Source organism: Lithobates pipiens, unplaced genomic scaffold, assembly GCF_037356315.1.
Source record: "Lithobates pipiens isolate NorthernLeopardFrog02 unplaced genomic scaffold, aLitPip1_a1.2 Scaffold_27, whole genome shotgun sequence".
NCBI lineage: Eukaryota > Metazoa > Chordata > Amphibia > Anura > Ranidae > Lithobates > Lithobates pipiens.
The window spans coordinates 110,620,246-110,638,162 of NW_027507788.1; the positions used below are offsets into that span (position 1 = coordinate 110,620,246).

General features: G+C 44.1%; 1 protein-coding gene across 5 annotated transcripts in view; it reads right to left on the reverse strand.

Annotated features, from left to right (window-relative positions):
- The window catches only part of ARHGEF12 (Rho guanine nucleotide exchange factor 12), a 428,628-nt gene that overhangs the window by 171,072 nt on the left and 239,639 nt on the right, over positions 1-17,917 (reverse strand). For all 5 annotated transcript variants that reach the window (XM_077457372.1, XM_077457369.1, XM_077457370.1 and 2 more), the window contains one exon: positions 14,683-14,797. In XM_077457372.1, the coding sequence (XP_077313498.1) occupies positions 14,683-14,797 (115 nt within the window). The remainder of the gene's footprint in view (positions 1-14,682; positions 14,798-17,917) is intronic.

The window sequence follows — 17,917 nt, forward strand, 5'->3', positions numbered from 1 at the left end:
CACAATCGAACGTCAGTGAACACCAAAGTAATCTGTACTCAAATGTTAAGCCACAGTGGCCAAACTCACATCCAGCCTTTGAGAGAAGAGTCATCTCACTTTCTCTCCTGCAATGCTGAAAAACATGCTGGCCCCTTTGCATGCATTTGGGGCTGCCATTAATTCTTAATAGCACTCCCATTCATCTTGTTAATACGCAAGACAAAACGCAAGGTACTGCAGTGCAATGTTTTTGGTGTGGGGCAAGTTTTGAAAATGGTGCAGGCACCTTTTGCGCACACTCAGTCACACCGCCTGGTGTAAATTGAGCCCTATAGAGATTTACTGCAACAAACTTTTTTTTTCAGTCAATGAAAACTGTGGAAACCAAAAATGTACTTTACCATTAAGATATGATCAGCCATTCATAGATAATCAGAATCACACTTGTACCTTCTTGGGTTTTTAGAGGGAATAGATACAGTACAAACCTTCTGCAGACATTAATCACTGTTAGAAAAAGTTGCAAAAGACACAGCAGGTGATTGTTGAAAGTTAAAGAAGTAAAATTGTGTAGCAAGATGAATCATTAAACAAAAGGCTCTGTGTTGCCCATTTCTCTGAGAAGCACACAATCATTCTATAACCAACGCACCATAAAACGCTCACTGTATTCTCCCAGTTTGCTACAACATTCTGAACATGAGCACACAAGGGACATTCATAGCCAAAGCAGTGTACTTTACTTCCAGTGTACAGGTTAAAACCAAAGAAAAATACATTTCAACTATAGTGCATTGATTTTATTTTTTTAAACTGAACTAAGCTTTTGAAGCTCCTCTCTAAAATGTTTGTAAGAATGATCTTTTATCGAGGATCACTCCAAGCATAACTCATATTTAATTTATTGGTAATGTGAATTCAGCTTTAAAATTGAGAGCTTTCTAGCAGCTCAATCTACTCAGAAAAGTAAGATTAAGGCTGGGTTCACACTGAAGCGATGCGGGAACGCCGCAAATCCGCGGCGGGTTCCCGCATCGCATGCCTCCTGGCGGCAGTTCACACTGCCCTATGCGAACTGCTGAGAGTGTCAGTGAAACGTTAATGACACCCCAGATCAGTTTGCATATCGCAGTGCGATCTGCAAACTCGGACAGGAATCGGATCGCATGGTGTGAACACCCATGCGATCCGATTCTGCTGCAGACCAAAAAAAGGGTCCTGTGCGAGTTTGGGGCGGGTGCGATGCGAATTCAGCCATACTACCTGTATGGCTGAACTCGCATCGCACAGAGATCGGATGTGATTTGCACTGCAGTGCGGTGCGAATCACATCCGGTTCTCCTAGCCGCAGCAGTGTGAACCCAGCCTTAGGGCTCCTGTGCACTTCATTAACAAATGTGCATTTACACGTTACCCCTGCCGGGGTTTGCCAGCAAGCAAAACCTCAAAACAAAATATGTTAAAGACTATGCGCTTTTATTCTTTTTGCCCCTGTGCCCTAACTGAAACTACCCCATTCCTCCCCTTTGCAGATTTGGCTTTACCAAAATCCGTTGCCTGTCGGCTTTGAGGATTGTTTACAACATGGATGTCCAACCTGTGGCCCTCCAGCTGTTGCAGGACCAAAGGACCCGTGAGGCTGACAGTTGCAAGATTGACTCCCAAAGGCAGGAGGCACCATGAGACTTATAGTTCCACAACAAACGGAGAGCAACAGTTTGGACACCCATGGTTTACAACCTATGCTAACTTTGAGACTGAAATGATTAAGTGAGGGCATGGGCAAAAAGCAAAAGTGTGCTTATTCTTTAACCACTTCAAAACTGGGCCAATTCTGACACGTCTCACATACATGTAAAAATTTACTTTTGTTTTGGGCTGGAAAATTATTTAGAACCCCCAAACATATACATACATTATATATATATATATATATATATATATATATATATATATATATATATATATATATATATATATATATATATACACATATATACTAGAGCTGCCACGACGCGTCGACGTAATCGACTACGTCGACTAAGAAAATTCGTCGACGTGCGTAAATGGCGTCGACGCGTCATCTCGCGGGTAAATGGCGGTAATGGCGGCGGCAGCTGCTGCTCCTGCTCCCACTCCCACTCCCGGGAATGGGGAAAAAAGTTCCGGTGCAGCACGAAAATCCAGACCACGACTTTCAAAGGTATGGGAATTCTTTAAACAGAGGCCAGATAAAATGGTCCTTTGTTCCCTCTGCAAAACCGAACTGGCGTACCACGGCAGCACTACTGCGATGCACGAGCACCTCATAAGAAAACATCCTGGCGCACTACGGCCTCAAACGGACGAGCCATCTTTGTAAGTACTTACTTACTAGTATTTTGTTCATTTTGGGAGTAATTTGTGGTCAATATTTATTAATATATTATTGCTCATGCTGCTACTGCTAGTAAGTAAGATACATCATTATTAGTGCATGCTCAGGGGCCAGGGGTATTTGTTGCTGTGCTGCTTTGCTAATTTCTTTTTAGTGGCCATCTCATGTTTTTTTTTAATGTTTCACATTCACAAGGCACTTTTTGCACTGCAGCCGTCTTGCTGATCTGGGGATCCCTCAGGGCATGGTTTGACAACTTCCTGCAATGTATGAGCTGAGAGAAGAGATGCCATGCTTTTCTTCCAATACACAGAGCAGCAACAATATAATATTAATTTAATTGCAGACAGACATTTACTACACTACCCGTGCCCTTACTACACTACCCGTGCCCTCTTTTAAATATGCAGTACAAGTACATTATTAGCAGCATTGAGCATTCATGTTGGTTAAACTTGGTTCAGGTTCCTAAATGTTAATTATTATTGTGTCTTTTTTTTTTTTTTTCTCAGGAAGAGGCAAAGCTGTGTACAGGAGTTCTTCTTCCATAAAAAGGATGTCACTGTTTGCTCACCCCAAATGGCCGTTGCATATACCAATAGCATACTCAACATGATTGTAAAAGATATGAGACCAATTTCCATTGTAGATGGTCAAGGATTTCGTGAGATGATCAACACGTTTTACCCAGGATACACACTTCCCTCCAGGTCCCATTTCACTAAGCTGATGGAGAAGAAATATGAGAATTTTGAAAGATTGAAAGCATCACTCAAAGATGTGAAATCAAAAATAGCTCTCACCACAGACGCATGGACCAGCATTGCCACAGAGGCATACTTGGGTGTCACATGCCACTTCATCAATGAAGACTGGAATCTTACATCGTACAATCTGACCACTATGCCACTTGAAGATCGGCACACAGCTGAAAACATTGCTAACTGGGTGGAAAAAGCAGCTGAAAAGTTTGAGATATCCATGGCCAATGTAAATGTAGTTGTCCATGATAACGCTGCAAATGTTGTCGCTGCTCTGCGTATTTTGGAAGAAAAGCATGGCATCTCTTCTCTCAGGTGTGCTGGTCATACATTGCAGTTAGTTGTCAACCATGCCCTGAGGGATCCCCAGATCAGCAAGACCCTGAGGGCTGCAAAGTGCCTTGTGGAACATTTTAAAAAAAGTGAGCTGGCCACTACAAAGCTTAAAGCAAAGCAGCAACAAATGGGTACCCCTGAGCACACTCAGTAGTGTGCTACTGTTTTCTTGAGTGGAGAGTCCTATGTGACTGCTTCTGCTCTACCTCCTCTGGTAAAGGGCCTCCAGAAATCCATACAGAGCACAATTTGCGAGACAGCAGCAGTTAAAGCTTTCCAAAGTGTTGCTGCACAGGAGATGACATCAAGATGGGAGCGGGAAACGGAATTCTGAGATGATGGTGGAGAAAATATATATGTCTTATTGCAGCAGCCCTGGACCCCAGATTCCGCAAACTAAAATTCCTGCCAGCAGAGGACAGTTTAAAAGTTCACCTCAAGGTCCAAGCTCTTGCTCTTGAAGTGAAAAGAAGATACGAGGAAGAGCAAACGCAACATTGATGTGAGGAACAACGGTCAACCAGTGCAGACATGAAATTTTCTGAGAAGAGGCAAGTGTCTCTGTTAGACACTTTGCTCGGTTCTTCAGATTCAGATGACCACCACAGTAATGGCGAGGATGACACTGGTCACATCCAAGATCAAGAAACCCACAGTGAAGTTGTGCGGAATGAGATACACATGTATTTCAGTGAGCAGGCTATTCTAAAGGAAGAAAATCCGCTGAAATGGTGGAAGGAAAATGAAAAGAGGTTTCCCATCTTGGCCATGCTGGCAAAGAGTTACTTGTCTGTGCCTGCAACATCAACCCCATCTGAAAGGCTTTTCTCAGTTGCTGGCAACATTGTGACTAAAAAAAGAGCAAGCCTAACATCAGAGCATGTTGATATGCTAACCTTCCTCCATTGCAATGCTAAAATATAGCATTGTAATGGAGGAAGTAACACAGGCCCCCAACCTTTTGCACTTGTCATGACTGTGTTGTGTTCTTGTTGGGCTGTATTAGTGTATTTATGTTGAGATGGCTCATGGCTGCCTTCAGTGTTGTATTGGTCATATTTTTGCACAGCCACAGTGTTGAGCAGTGCTTTTGGTGGGCTTGGTTCCTCCTTGCTTTCTTCCTTGAAAACTAGGTTACCTCCTCAGGTATGTTTTACATTACAATTAAAGTAACCCACCACAAAAATACTGCTCAATCAGCACTCTGACTCTACAATAACACTATGTATTCAATCATCAATGATTACAATTACATAGTGTTATTGTATGTTGACCAGCATTTTTGTGGTGTTAAACAACAACACTTTTGGTCAAGAGGCATAATGCCATATAAATTCTGCCTAACACTTTGCAAATATGCATTCTGATCTGAAGGCATTATGTGCGGTTGAGTAGTAAGGTTAGTTAGTACCACACATTGTTGCACAATGCCTTCTGAATGCATCTTTTGCAAAGTGTTAGGCAGAATTTATATGGCATTTTCATGCCTCATGCCCTAAAGCGTTACCTTGTATTTTTTGCCACTTGTGTTTTTTTTGCAAACACAGTGTTGAGCAGCAGTTCAGACACGAGCAGCAGTGCTTTTGTGGATATGGCTCCGCCTCCTTCTTGAAAACTAGGTTACCTCCTCAGGTATGTTTTGCATTAGAATTAAAGTAACACGACACATAAATACTGCTCAATCAGCACTCTCTACAATAACACTATGTATTTAATTCAATCAAAGATGATTACAATACATAGTGTTATTGTATGTTGACCAGCATTTTTGTGGTGTTAAACAATAACACTTTAGGTCAAGAGGCATAATGCCATATAAATTCTGCCTAACACTTTGCAAAAGATGCATTCTGAAGGCATTATGTGTGGTTGAGTAGTAAGGTAACACACAATGTCTTCAGAATGCATCTTTTGCAAAGTGTTAGGCAGAATTTATATGGAATTTTCATGCCTCATGCCCTAAAGCATTACCTTTTTATTTTTGGGCACTTTATTTTGGTATATTATGTCTTTCATGTGTTTTGTACACACTACACAGTGTTGAGCATGAGCAGCAGTGCAGAGCAGCAGTGCTTTTGTAGCATTTTTATATGGCATTTTTTTTAATGCTTCAGGCTCTGAATTAATGGCAATGGCATAACCATTATTCGTGCCCGATGCTAAAGTGTTGTTTACATTTTATTTTTGGCACTTTTTTATACTGTAAAAACTTTACCACATTGAAGTACTTTTTGGAAAAAATGTAATAAAAGTTGAAATATTATACTTAGAAGTTGTACGTATCATTTTTTTGTAAAGTTATCCAAAGGATTATTATCTAATCACAAAAAGAACACACTAGATTCATTAAAAAATAAAATAAAAAAATAATCGGATAGTCGTTGACTAATCGAAAAAATAATCGATAGATTAGTCGACAGACAAATTAATCGTTAGTTGCAGCTCTAATATACACACACACACACACACATATATATATATATATATATACACATACATATATATATATACATATATATATATACACACATACATACATATATACATATATATATATATATATATATACATATATATATATATATATATATCGCATTTTATTTTAAGCAAAGGCCCTATAAAATGGTGGGTGTTGAAATCTTTCACACAGTTTTTATAACACATTTTTTTGTGGGGGGGGGGGTAGACAATTTTAGTGAACACAAAAAAATATATAATACCATTTTTTTCAGTAAAATATAAAAGATGATGTTACACCGAGTAAATGGATAGCAAACATATCACGCTTTAAAATTGCACAAGCTCATGGAATGGCAACAAACGAAGGTACGTTAAATTATCCATAGGTGACGCTATAAAAGCCTTTGCAGGTTACCAGTTTAGATTTATGCAAGTGGCCTAGTGCTAGAATTATTGCTCTCGCTCTGATGTTTGCGGTGATACCTCATTTATGGTGCGATCACGGTTTACATATGCTTGTGGGACCAACGTAATGGGGGCGATTTAATAAATGTTTTTAATTATTTATTTTATTTAAAATAAACATTTTTTTGGATTGCTTTTATTACTGCCAAAAGGAATGTAAACATCCCTTTTGACAGCAATAGCAATGACAAGTACTCTTTATAAAGCGATTGGGGGACCTTTGGGCTCCAACACAGATCAGTCTGCTCGGTTGCTTTACTGGCTGCTATGCGACAAGTGACAAAATAGTCGTCGCTTCCAGGTTCGGACGTCACACAGTAGGAGGAAAAGCTTCAAATCACTCAGGATAGCGCTGCACAGGTGGCAGTGGTGGGAGGGACCCCCTTCTGCCACCTGTAAAAGTATTACAGCGGCTGCCCAACCACACACTATTCACCGACTGACACAGCTTCTTCTCTTTAGACCAGGGGTCTCAAACTGGCGGCCCTCCAGCTGTTGCAAAACTACAAGTCCCATCATGCCTCTGCCTGTTGGAGTCATGCTTGTAACTGTCAGCCTTGCAATGCCTCATGGGACTTGTAGTTTTGCAACAGCTGGAGGGCCGCCAGTTTGAGACCCTTGCTTTAGACCATTGGGACGTCCCCAAGCAGTGCCAAAATGAGGAGTGGGAAAACAGCATAAAACTTCACCCACCATGGCATGTGGGAGCTAGTACAAACTTTACCCACAAAAAAACTAGTGTGTGGAAAAACCACCACAAAAAAACAGGGTGCTCCTCAACGGAGAAGCACTACCCTCAAACCCCACCAAAAACTGCGGTAATGAATGCAACAGTGCATTAACTTAAAGGTACTGCATTTTTACCCCCAAAAAAACAGGAAAAAAGGAAAAAAATTGCATATGCAATTGTAACTATACAGCCGCCTGCACAACTTTGCGGCCAAAACAGGCATCGCCTGATGCACTGATATCTACCTTGTAGAACATTGTAAACGTGTGGACAGACGACCAGGTCGCCGCTTTACACACTTGGGCGACAGATGCTTGATGTCGGAAGGTCCAAGACGCACCTGCCCGGTCAAGGTGTAGACTTGTACTACAATCTGTCTGATTCACCTGGAAATGGTGGCCGACGAGACCGCTATGCCTTTCTGTGGACGAGCCACTGAAACAAACAGTGAGTCTGACTTCTGGAAGGGAACCGTGGCAGAGAAATACACCTTCAGAGCCCGAACCACGTCCAGAGCATGAAGGGCCACCTCCTTAGGATGTGTCGGCTTAGAACACAGAAATGGTAACACAATGTCCTCACTGCTGTGAAACGCTGAGACTACCTTCGGCAGGAAAGACGGTTGCGGACGCAACACCACCTTATCCTTGTAGATGACCAGATAGGACGACTTGCAGAACAAGGCCACCAGTTCTGAAACCCTCCTGGTCGATGCAATGGTCACTAGAAAGACCACTTTCTGGGAAAAGAGTCAACAGGGGAAACTGATATTTTCAAATGGCGGTTTCTGAAGCGCCGATAATACCAGGTTCAGATCCCACAGGGGTAACGGTGGACGCACCAGAGGGACTACATGTCGCACCCCTTGAGCAAAAAGAACTCACTATAGAGTGAGACACCAGGGGTCGCTGAAAAAGGACAGCCAAAGCTGATATTTTTCCTTTAATGGTGCTTAACGCCAATTTCTGGTCCACCCCTTGCTGAACAAACAGCAGGATCCTGGATATAGAAAAGGAGCGCGGATGCCATCCTTTCTCCTCACACATGGAGATGCAGGCCTTCCAGGTACAATGATATATCTTCCGAGAAGAAGATTTCCATGCTCTCAACATAGCTGGGATCACCGAGTCTGACAAACCGCGGTTCCTCAACACCTGGCTCTCAATAGCCATGCTGTTAAAGCCAGCGAAGGTAAAGCAGAATGGAGAATCAGACCTTGAGACAGAAGGTCCTCTCGCAACGGCAGTTGCCAGGGAGCCTCTGCCACCATTCAGCGATTCAGCAGGTCCCCTACTGCCCCTAAGAGGGCCTCCCAGCAAGCCAGGAAAACGGGTATGCTGGAGGGGAAGAATCATGTTTTGTGGCCAAGAGGGGAAATCTATCTTGTAGCCGTAGGAAATTTAGAACGCAGACCCATTGGTCGAACAGTCGAGAGGACAACTGGCTGCAAACTTCCAAAGCCGACCCCCCACCAGAGTCATGGGTGGGGGAAAACCTTCATGTGGTAGCACTTTTGTTCGCAGGCTTGCGGTTCCAGGGAAGTTTCTGCCCTTCCGTGGTCATCCTGTCGGGCTGGGGACGTTTAGCCGAAGCTCCGGGTGGACGAAAAAGCTGTTTGTGAGCGGAAAAAAAAGAGGGCTCTTGCCTACGGCGTGGCTCCTTAACTTTCCTGGACTGTGGGAGTAGAGTACTCTTACCACCTTTGGCATTCTTAATAATGTCATGAAAAGAGGCTCCAAAGAGCCGGTTGCCAAGGAAGGGAAGATCCGTCAGGGCTTTTTTGGATGCCTGGTCAGCAGACCAGCATTTTAACCAAATCAGGCGCCTCAGCACCACTGCTGATACTGAAGCCCTGGATAACAGGGGGAGGGTATCCAAGGCCATGTCACAAAGGTACTTAAGGCCATGCACTAGTTGGTCTGCGAGTTCCACGCAGACAGGGGAAGCCTGCTGTTCTCCCAATTCGTGGTGCAACAGTTTTGCCCACTCATTTAGTGTCTGCGACACAAGTGCGGATGCCAGTACTGGTCGCATGGTTGACCCCTCAACCGTAAACAAGGAAGGAGCCACTGCCTCGGCCTTCCTGTGAGTGGTATGCTTAAATGCAGGAGTCCCCTCTACCGGGATCGTGGTTACTTTGTTTAACCTGGATACTGGGGGAGTCCATGACCGGAGGAGCCGACCACTTTTTGAGAAGGCTCTCCTCAAATACCGCCATGTATTTTGGGACCGAAAGATCCGTTGCGGTCGACCCCATTCCTTGTAAAAGAACTTGTCAAAATAAGTCAGAAACACCTTAGGTGAATGGCTGGCTTACGGGACCCAAAAGGGACCGCTACATCAGCAGAGGGATCTGCTGGCTCCTGAATCTTCAGGGTATCACGCACAGCAGTGATAAGTGCTCCAACAAGCGTTTTGTCGCGCACAGACCCGGACGGGGACTCATCCTCACTGTCCGAATGGTCCTGGTCAGTGTCATCTGAAACGACAGAGCAGGGGTCACCAGCCTCAGCAGGGCCCGAGTCTGCGTCAGAGCCCACGCACCACCTCCATCTTGGCAGGACTGCCGACAAGGCGTCCAAGGGCACTGCACATTCCGCAGGTGAACCGTTTGCAATTGTCTGGACTTCGGGGGAAGAAAAAACTGTTTCTGAAGCCATGCTGACCCTACCCTGTCTGCCACCCGAAGAGGACTTAGGACAGTGACAGTCCCACCCTCCTTACTGCTGCTGGCTGAGGGGCGCTTTCCCGCAGGACTCGCCACCCTGAAGGGTTCTGCGCTATCCAGCAAGTAGTGCCTGTGGTCTCTGTTGGCTCCCAGGTGCAGAGGGTTTCCGCTCTGTGTCAGTGGAAGCTGCTGCTAATGGCGCTGAAACCGCTCTGCAATGTGCTCAGGCTCAAAGGAAATGGCCACCTAGCGTCCAGTATAAGAACATAAAACACTGAGAAAATGGCCACCAGAGCACAGGGACACATGCTGCCACTAGAGAAAGCTGAAAAACGTGTTCAGGCTTCTAGAAAATGGCCGCTGTGTCCAGTATAAGGACAAATCACAGGGAAAATGGCCACCGAAGCACAGGAGAGCATGCTTTCCCTTGCCCACACCTAAGATGGCCGCTGATACTGAAACCATGAGGGACAGAGCTGAACAAATGGTGGTGATTAAAGCTGCAAGGGACACAGGCACAGCCTCACAGGCACATGAGAAACAGGACTCAGGACACAACCAGCCATCAAAGCCCCCCCACAGGTGAGAGCCCCTGTACAGACACACACACACACACACACCCACACACCGCTCAGCAGCCACATGCAGAATCCCCCCACGGGGGGGAGATAGGGACAGGGAGAGAAGAGAGGGAGGTGAGGGACCCACGAATCGACCTCCCAGGGAATGCCCAGCTGCTCAGCCCCAACGAGGCAGGGGGAGCTGTACTTACCAGTCCTGAAGAGCTGGGAGACATTCCATTACAGGCCCACTGATCAGTACAGGGTGGCTGCTGGCCTCGGCATACTGTGACGCAGACATCAGTAGCGCCCTGGAGCATAAAAGCTCACCGACCACCTCTAGAGCTGAGGTTTCGTTGTGGCCAGAGCTCTGGTCTGCCCACGCTCAATGGCCAGGCTTGCGGGAGACTACAAGGATAAGGATATCCAGCCTGTCACCCAGCCGGCAGTTGATAGCAGATCACAGGATCTATCATCTTGTGCAAAAAACCAAGGTTCTGCAGAAAAAAAAAGACGGACCAGTGGGCCCATCAGGGTTCCTAGGTCCTTCTCCTTCACTAGGTAAAATAAAACTGAGGCTGCAGTAGCATGCTGAGGGGTTGTTACCTAAGGGACCGCTCCTTGGGCCGAACTAGAAAGTTCTAGTTTTATTATCATATGTTAACATGTAACGCCTAGTCTTCTCCTGAAGGTGGCATAACAACCCAATGATCTAAAGAGAAGAAGCTGTGTCAGTCGGTGAATATAAGAGAAATAGGATTTTTATAACAGCTTACTTGTAAAATCCTTTTCTTTGATGTACATGAGATGACACAGAACCATAGTAATAACTATGTGGGTTATATCGGACCATCAGGTGCTGGACACTGGCACGCCCCTTAAGGCGTGAACTTCACCCATATAACCCCTCCCACTACTGGGAGTCCTCAGTTTTGTAGCCAAGCAATCAAAGTTTATAAGAAGAAGGGAGGGACCTCTGTGTCCCCTGATGTACATCAAAGAAAAGGATTTTACAGGTAAGCCGTGATAAAAATCCTATTTTCTTTTTTACATCAGGGGACACAGAGCCATAGTAAGAACTATGCGGGATGTCCCATAGCAATGGCAACTGAAGGGAGGGAGACAGAATCGAGGAAACAGGAGGCCAGAGGACTCATACTGCAGCCTTCAGTATATGCTGTGCCCAAAGGCAATATCCTCATGACCTTTAATATTGATTAGATAAAATCGAATAAACTTCTGAACCGAAGACCAAGTTGCGGTCTTACAGATCTGAGCCATAGAGACCTGATGCACCACCCAAGGGGCACTAATCGCCCTGGATGAATGTGCTCTTAATATGAGAAGGAAGAATTTTCTTCTTTAAGCTGAAGCTTGCTCAATCACTTGACAAATACATTTGGAAAATAGTGGATCTTGACGCTGCCTGTCCATATCTGACAGTACAAACAAAACCTGTGTTTTGCGAACCTGAGCGGTTGCCTTTACACAGACTCTGATCGCTCTTACTACATCAAGATAATGTAGTGCTTTCTCTTCCCCAGATTAAGGCTTCTGGGGAAAAAGAAGGAAGAATGATATCTTGGTTTAAATGAAAACCTGTTACCACCTTTGGTAGGAATTCAGGATGAGGACATAAAACCACCTCATCCTTATGCATGATGAAATATGGCTCTTACAAGACAGAGCCGTTAGTTCCGATACTCTTCTAGCAGAAGAAATGGCAAGCAGAAAAGATTAGCTTTCTTGTCAAAGAACCAAGAGAATTTCTTGTAAGGTTCAAACGGCTGATTTAACAAAGCCAATAAGATCAATTTTAAATCCTAAGGATTTAGAGGTGCCTTGATAGGGGGAATAAACCGCGATACCCCCTGAATAAGCTACGCATCAAGAGTGGGAAGCAAGAGGCCATAGGAAAAGACATCGACACGGCCTGGATCTGGCTCTTGACAAAAGTCAAGGCCAGCTTCATTTCAGATCCCATATGCAGGAATCCTGCCTATTGACATACTTCCTGGGGTGCTAACCCCTGGATCCATACCAAGAAACCTATGCCTTCCAGACTCTATAGTAAGTGATTCTGGAAGCCAGCTTCCCGGGCTTAGTCAAAGTAGACACTATTGAAGGAGATCACCCACGATCTTTCATAGGGTGGGATTCAACAGTCAAACCTGTTAAACTCCTTGTCCTTAAAGTAGGATGAAATACCGGACCCTGTACAAGAAGGTCTGGCTATAATGGCAGAGTCCAAAGGACTCCTACTGCCATCTTTATGATCTCAAAAAATTAAGATCTTCTGGGACCCGGCTGGGGCCACCAGAATCACCTTCTTCTGTTCCTGCTTAATCCTGCAGAGAAGGCGCAGAAGTAGCAGAGTTGAAGGAAATGCATAGATCAGTGAAAACTGATCCCCTGGAAAGACTAATGCGTCTGTTCTGCCTGCCTCTTGTTTGACAAAGTTGTCGACCTTATTAATGAATTTGGACGTGAATAGGTCCATGTCCGGAGTGCCACATCTGACATATTGCTAGGAACATGTTGGGGTGAAGAGATCATTCTCCCGGAAATAATTGTTGGCGCTCAAATAGTACGCTTGATATATTCAAATTGCAGATAGACAAGGAGTGTTGTGCTCTGCCAAAGCTAGAACATTATTCACCTCTTTTTTGGGCTGCACGACTTCTCGAGCCTCCCCTGGTGATTGATGTAAGCCACCACTGTGGCTCTGTCAGACTGAATCCTGTCAGGGCAGTCCCGTAGTCTGGCCACCTAAATTCTAGGGCCAGATGTACTGCCTGAAACTTCCAACAAAGTTTATAGGCAAGGCCCTCTAACCTGGACCATCTCTCCTGGACAGAATCTTCTTCCAGGGCTGCTCCCCCGCCTAGAAGGCTGGCATCTGTTGTAAACACCTTGCAGGATCTCTGATATCACTGAGTGGCATAACAGCCGAACCAGAGGCCAGAAAGAGAGACTTTTTATCTGGAACCTTAGGAGCATACTTTGCGGAGAAGGACACTCTTGGACCCCACAGGCAGCACCCAAACAGGACCCGGACCCGAACCCCAAGATCGAAAGCCGACTGGGCCATCCGGGCTTTTAAAACTCTAGATGTAACCTAGAGAGAGAAAAATAAAAATCACAGAAATCCCTCTGCTGTTAACATTGTTCCTGCCAGACTGAGAATCACAGGACCTTTCCCCTCACCCAAACGAGTGGGGGTGCCACTTCATGAGAAGGCCTTAGCATTCTGCTTTATGGGCTTTCTGCCCCCAAGAACTTTCTCCTGAACCTGACGATTGAGACCATTGAGATTGCCTAAAGGCAGATACCCCAGGCATAGGAGAGGCTGCACGATTAAAGGAAAACCGTTTGAACCTCCTTTTACTGGTAAAGAGAGCTTTACCCCTTTTGGATGTATTTATCCACTCTAAATAGTCGTACCCCAGGAAAGGACACAGACTGGCTAAGGGTTTTCACCTGGTGCTTTGGCTGATCAATATTTCAGCCACGGACCTCTGCAAAAATGCACTAGTCCAAGTATAAGCCATAGGGCTTAAACGCCTTAACCCCTTGGAGTCCACATTTTCCAATGTATTGGCATGACTCAAAATGTGTTCCACCAAATGTAAACATTCACCTTGTAATAGAAAAAAGCATGACAGAATCCTCTAAATATGAGATCTGGGATCAAAAAGACCTCAGATCTCACATTTACACTAAAATGCAATAATAAAAAAAAAAAAAAATTGAAAAAAAATTCTCCTTTAAAAGCTTTGGACGGAAGGGACATTTGACGTCGCTTCCGCCCTCCCCTCCTATGGAGTCGAGCAGGGGCCATCTTCCCCTCAGTCGGCAGCCAGCCAAGCATGGGAGAGGATGCAATAGTCGATGCCGCTACCGGCGGGTCTGGTAAGCAGCAGAGACGACCGCAGCACCTCTCCCGCCACCGATAAAAGCAATCTTGCGGCAAATGCGCAGTGGAGACCACTTTTATTCTAAAGAGAAACGCACGCCATTCCCGAAAATAACGGGGTTATGACAGCTAGCCGCTGCCATAACCCCGGTATTTAGCTTCAAAGTATTGATGTACAGGTACGGTGATTTGCATGAAGTGGTTAAGTAGGAAAGATTTACAATGTAAATAAAAGAAATTGCAGCTGCCTGATGCCATGGCAAACCTAATGGACTCATTTTAGAATAGGATAGATTTAGTATTTGTTTCCCAGCTGCTCTTAATACTAAGCAAAACACAGGCAACATCATTTAAATTTAGATATAATGATTATAACCAGTAAGTAATTTCATAAGACAGGGAACATATCCTCTAAACTGATTAATACCTTAATTTTCGGTAAGAAACCAATACGGCCCCGCCTCTGTTCAAGTATCCTAGGTTCCTTCACTTTCACGCCAAGATGTTTCATGTAGGTCAGGATCACATATTGTATGGTGCCACTTGAAACAGAGAAAATGAAAATTTGTCAAAAAGTTAATAATCATACAAGGGAAAAAAAACTGGACTGATTGAAAAAACTGATTTTATAAGACTGTTTCCTTTCCGGGACATGTTGTCTTAAACCTGTTGAAGAATGAATTATATAAATTTAAGTACAACCTCAATTCCAAAAAAGTTGTGACGCTGTGTAAACTCGACAAAAACAGACTGCAATTTCATAAGCCCATATTTTATTCACAATAGAAAATAGAAAACATATCAAATGTTTAAAACTGAGAAAAAGTCAATTTTAAAGTGTTTGTTAATAAAAAAATAAAATAAAAATAATTGATTCTGGTCCCTTAAAGCAGATTACGGTGTAAAAAACCCAAAACAAAAAAACCCCCTGAATATTGCACTCCCTGTATACCCTCTCTAAGTAGACCATTATAACCAGGGTAGCTCTGTCCTGATCACCGTGTCCCCTCTCTCCCCCCTTCTTCCTCCCTGGCAACTTGCCTTGGTGTCTGTCTCCGGCCTAATGGGGCTGGCTTTGTTTATAATAATAAATATATATGGGAGAGGGCAACAAAGAGCTGACAAAGTGGTACTAACAAGGAAGAGCTGGAAGTACATTTAAAAAAAAAACAAAGTAGGTTATTTGGCAACAGTTCAGTGACATGACTAGGTATATAAAAAAAGGCATCTTAGCGTCAGTGTCTCAGAAGAAAAGATGGGCAGAGGTTCAACAGTCTGAAAACTGCATCTAAAAATTTTCAAATAATATTCCGCAAGGCAAAATTGCAAAGACTTTGAATATATCTTAATCTACAGTACATATTATCAAAAGATTCTAAGCACCTGCAGAAATCTCTGTGCACAAGAGACAATGCAGAAACAATATTGGATGCCTGCTAGCTTCGGGCCCTCAGACGGCAATAAAAACAGGAGGGGGTCGGCTCTCTCCAGGCTCACCTGCCCACTATCTATCCATTAGAATTCATTTGCTTCTACTATGGAGGCTCTCATACATTTAGAGTTAGGATTGCAAATACTGGGGGGCCGTGCAGTGGATCTGCAGCTTATGCATGTTTTTACAAATGTGTGCTAACTAAACCCTGTTTTTAATGCAAATTAGTAGACAGGAGAATTAGGTTGGTTGCAGGCTGACTGGTAAATTGAGCTGGAAATTTTCTTTGATTTTGACATGAGTAGCCCTTCCATGTGCTCCTTGCTGCGAAGGCCAGTTATAGGTTGGGGCAGTGGCCAGTTGTTTGTACTGGCATTAAACACAGGCCAGATTCTGTGATGCATCACTGCATAGGCTCAGGAATACTTAAAAAAAAAATATCATTGTCTGTGAACGCAGTTCGCCATGCCATCCAAAAATGCAAGGTAAAGCTCCTGCTTGCAAAGCCATTTATGAACAGGATTCAGAAATGCCACCATTTTCTCTGGGCAAAAGCTCATTTAAAATGGTCTGTTGCAATGTGAAAAACAGTTCTGTGGTCAAATAGAAATTTGAAAAAAACTTTGGCAGCATATGCTCCCATCGGGACAACATCTTTTTCCAGGGAAGGCCTTGCATATTTCAGCAGGACAATGCTAAACTGTATACTGCATCTATGACGTAGAAGAATCTGTGTGCTTAGAGTGGTTGTAAAGGATTTTTTTTAAACATGTTTATACTTACCTGCTGAGTGCAAAAGAATTGCAGAGTGGTCCTGATCATCCTCTTCTCGGGTCCCCCACCAGTGCTCCTGGCTCCTTCTCTCTTGCTGGTGCCCCCAATAGAAAACAGATTCCCGAGCGCTGGTGCTGCGTCCATTGACACAGACAGCGGAACCGTCTGTGTCAAAGCCCCGCCACCCGCTCCCTCGTCACTGGAGTTGACTGACAGGAGCCAATAATTCCCGCTGCTATCAACCTGCCCAATGAGGAGGGAGACAGGCGAGAGCCATTGTTCTTGTGCACGTCGCTGGATCGGATCAGGCTCAGGTAAGAATAAGGGGGTGGGGGAATCCTGCAGCAGAGAAGGATTTTTATCTTAATGCATAGAATGCTTTAAGGTTTAAGGTAAAAAAAAAAAAAAATAATAAACTTGAGGTTTTAGAACCACTTTAACAGGCTTGCCTGCAGTCCAGACCTTTGACCAATTGAAAATATTTGATGCATCTTGAAATAAAAAATACAAGGCAGACCCAGGACTGTTGAGCAGTTAGAATCCTACATCAGGCAAGAAAGGGACAACATTCTTCTCCCAAAACACCAACCAGTCTCATTGGCTCGCAGATGTATAGTGTTGTTAATGTGGAACTTTAAACATAACTTAAAAAAAAATAATGAATGTTCTTTAGTAAGAAACATACATTGCACATTAATAATTATGCTTCCAAAATGAGTGTGTGCTGCAAATTGCCTCCAGCATTGCTCCTGTTTCTTCTTGCTGAACGCAAGCCCAGAGCCCCTCAAAAGCAGTAAATCATAAAGTGGAACTAAACCTATCAATTTAACGGTTTCAAAAAACAGATACATTCCTGGAATGCCCAGATTGCTAACTGTCACATTTGCTTGTGTCCTCAACCATAATGTCACACCATCAAAATGGCTGGTGGCAATACTGATCACATGCGCAGAACCATGGCAGTTGCAGATCGGCCTTTACAAATTCACCAGTGAGTGCATAAAAATGCCTAAAAATGGAGAGCAACTGAGCATCTGCAGAGCAGGGTGAGAGAGTATTAGGGCACTTCCTGTACATATCTTGCCAAACAATTAACTTGATCCAGATAGCCATTAACAAATTTGGAAAGGTAAACCCCCCAGGCATGGGAAAACTTACTCACACAAAGACCACTTTCACAGGGGGGCTTAGGGTTACCAAAATATATGACTATACTACTTAACGGCTAGACTGGCACAAGTGGCTCAGTGGCCCCCCTCCCCAGTCATGATTCCATGGCTAAGGTTCGAGCTGATTTCAACTCACCCATGTCACAGGATTTATGTCCCAGGACTTCTATGGCAACCTGTTGTAAAATCTAGAGAGGTTGGCACGTTGAAAATTATAGTATGTCAGAGTATTTACCTTTGGAACCTATATCATCAGAAATTCAAACTTCGATCGGCCAACCCCCCAC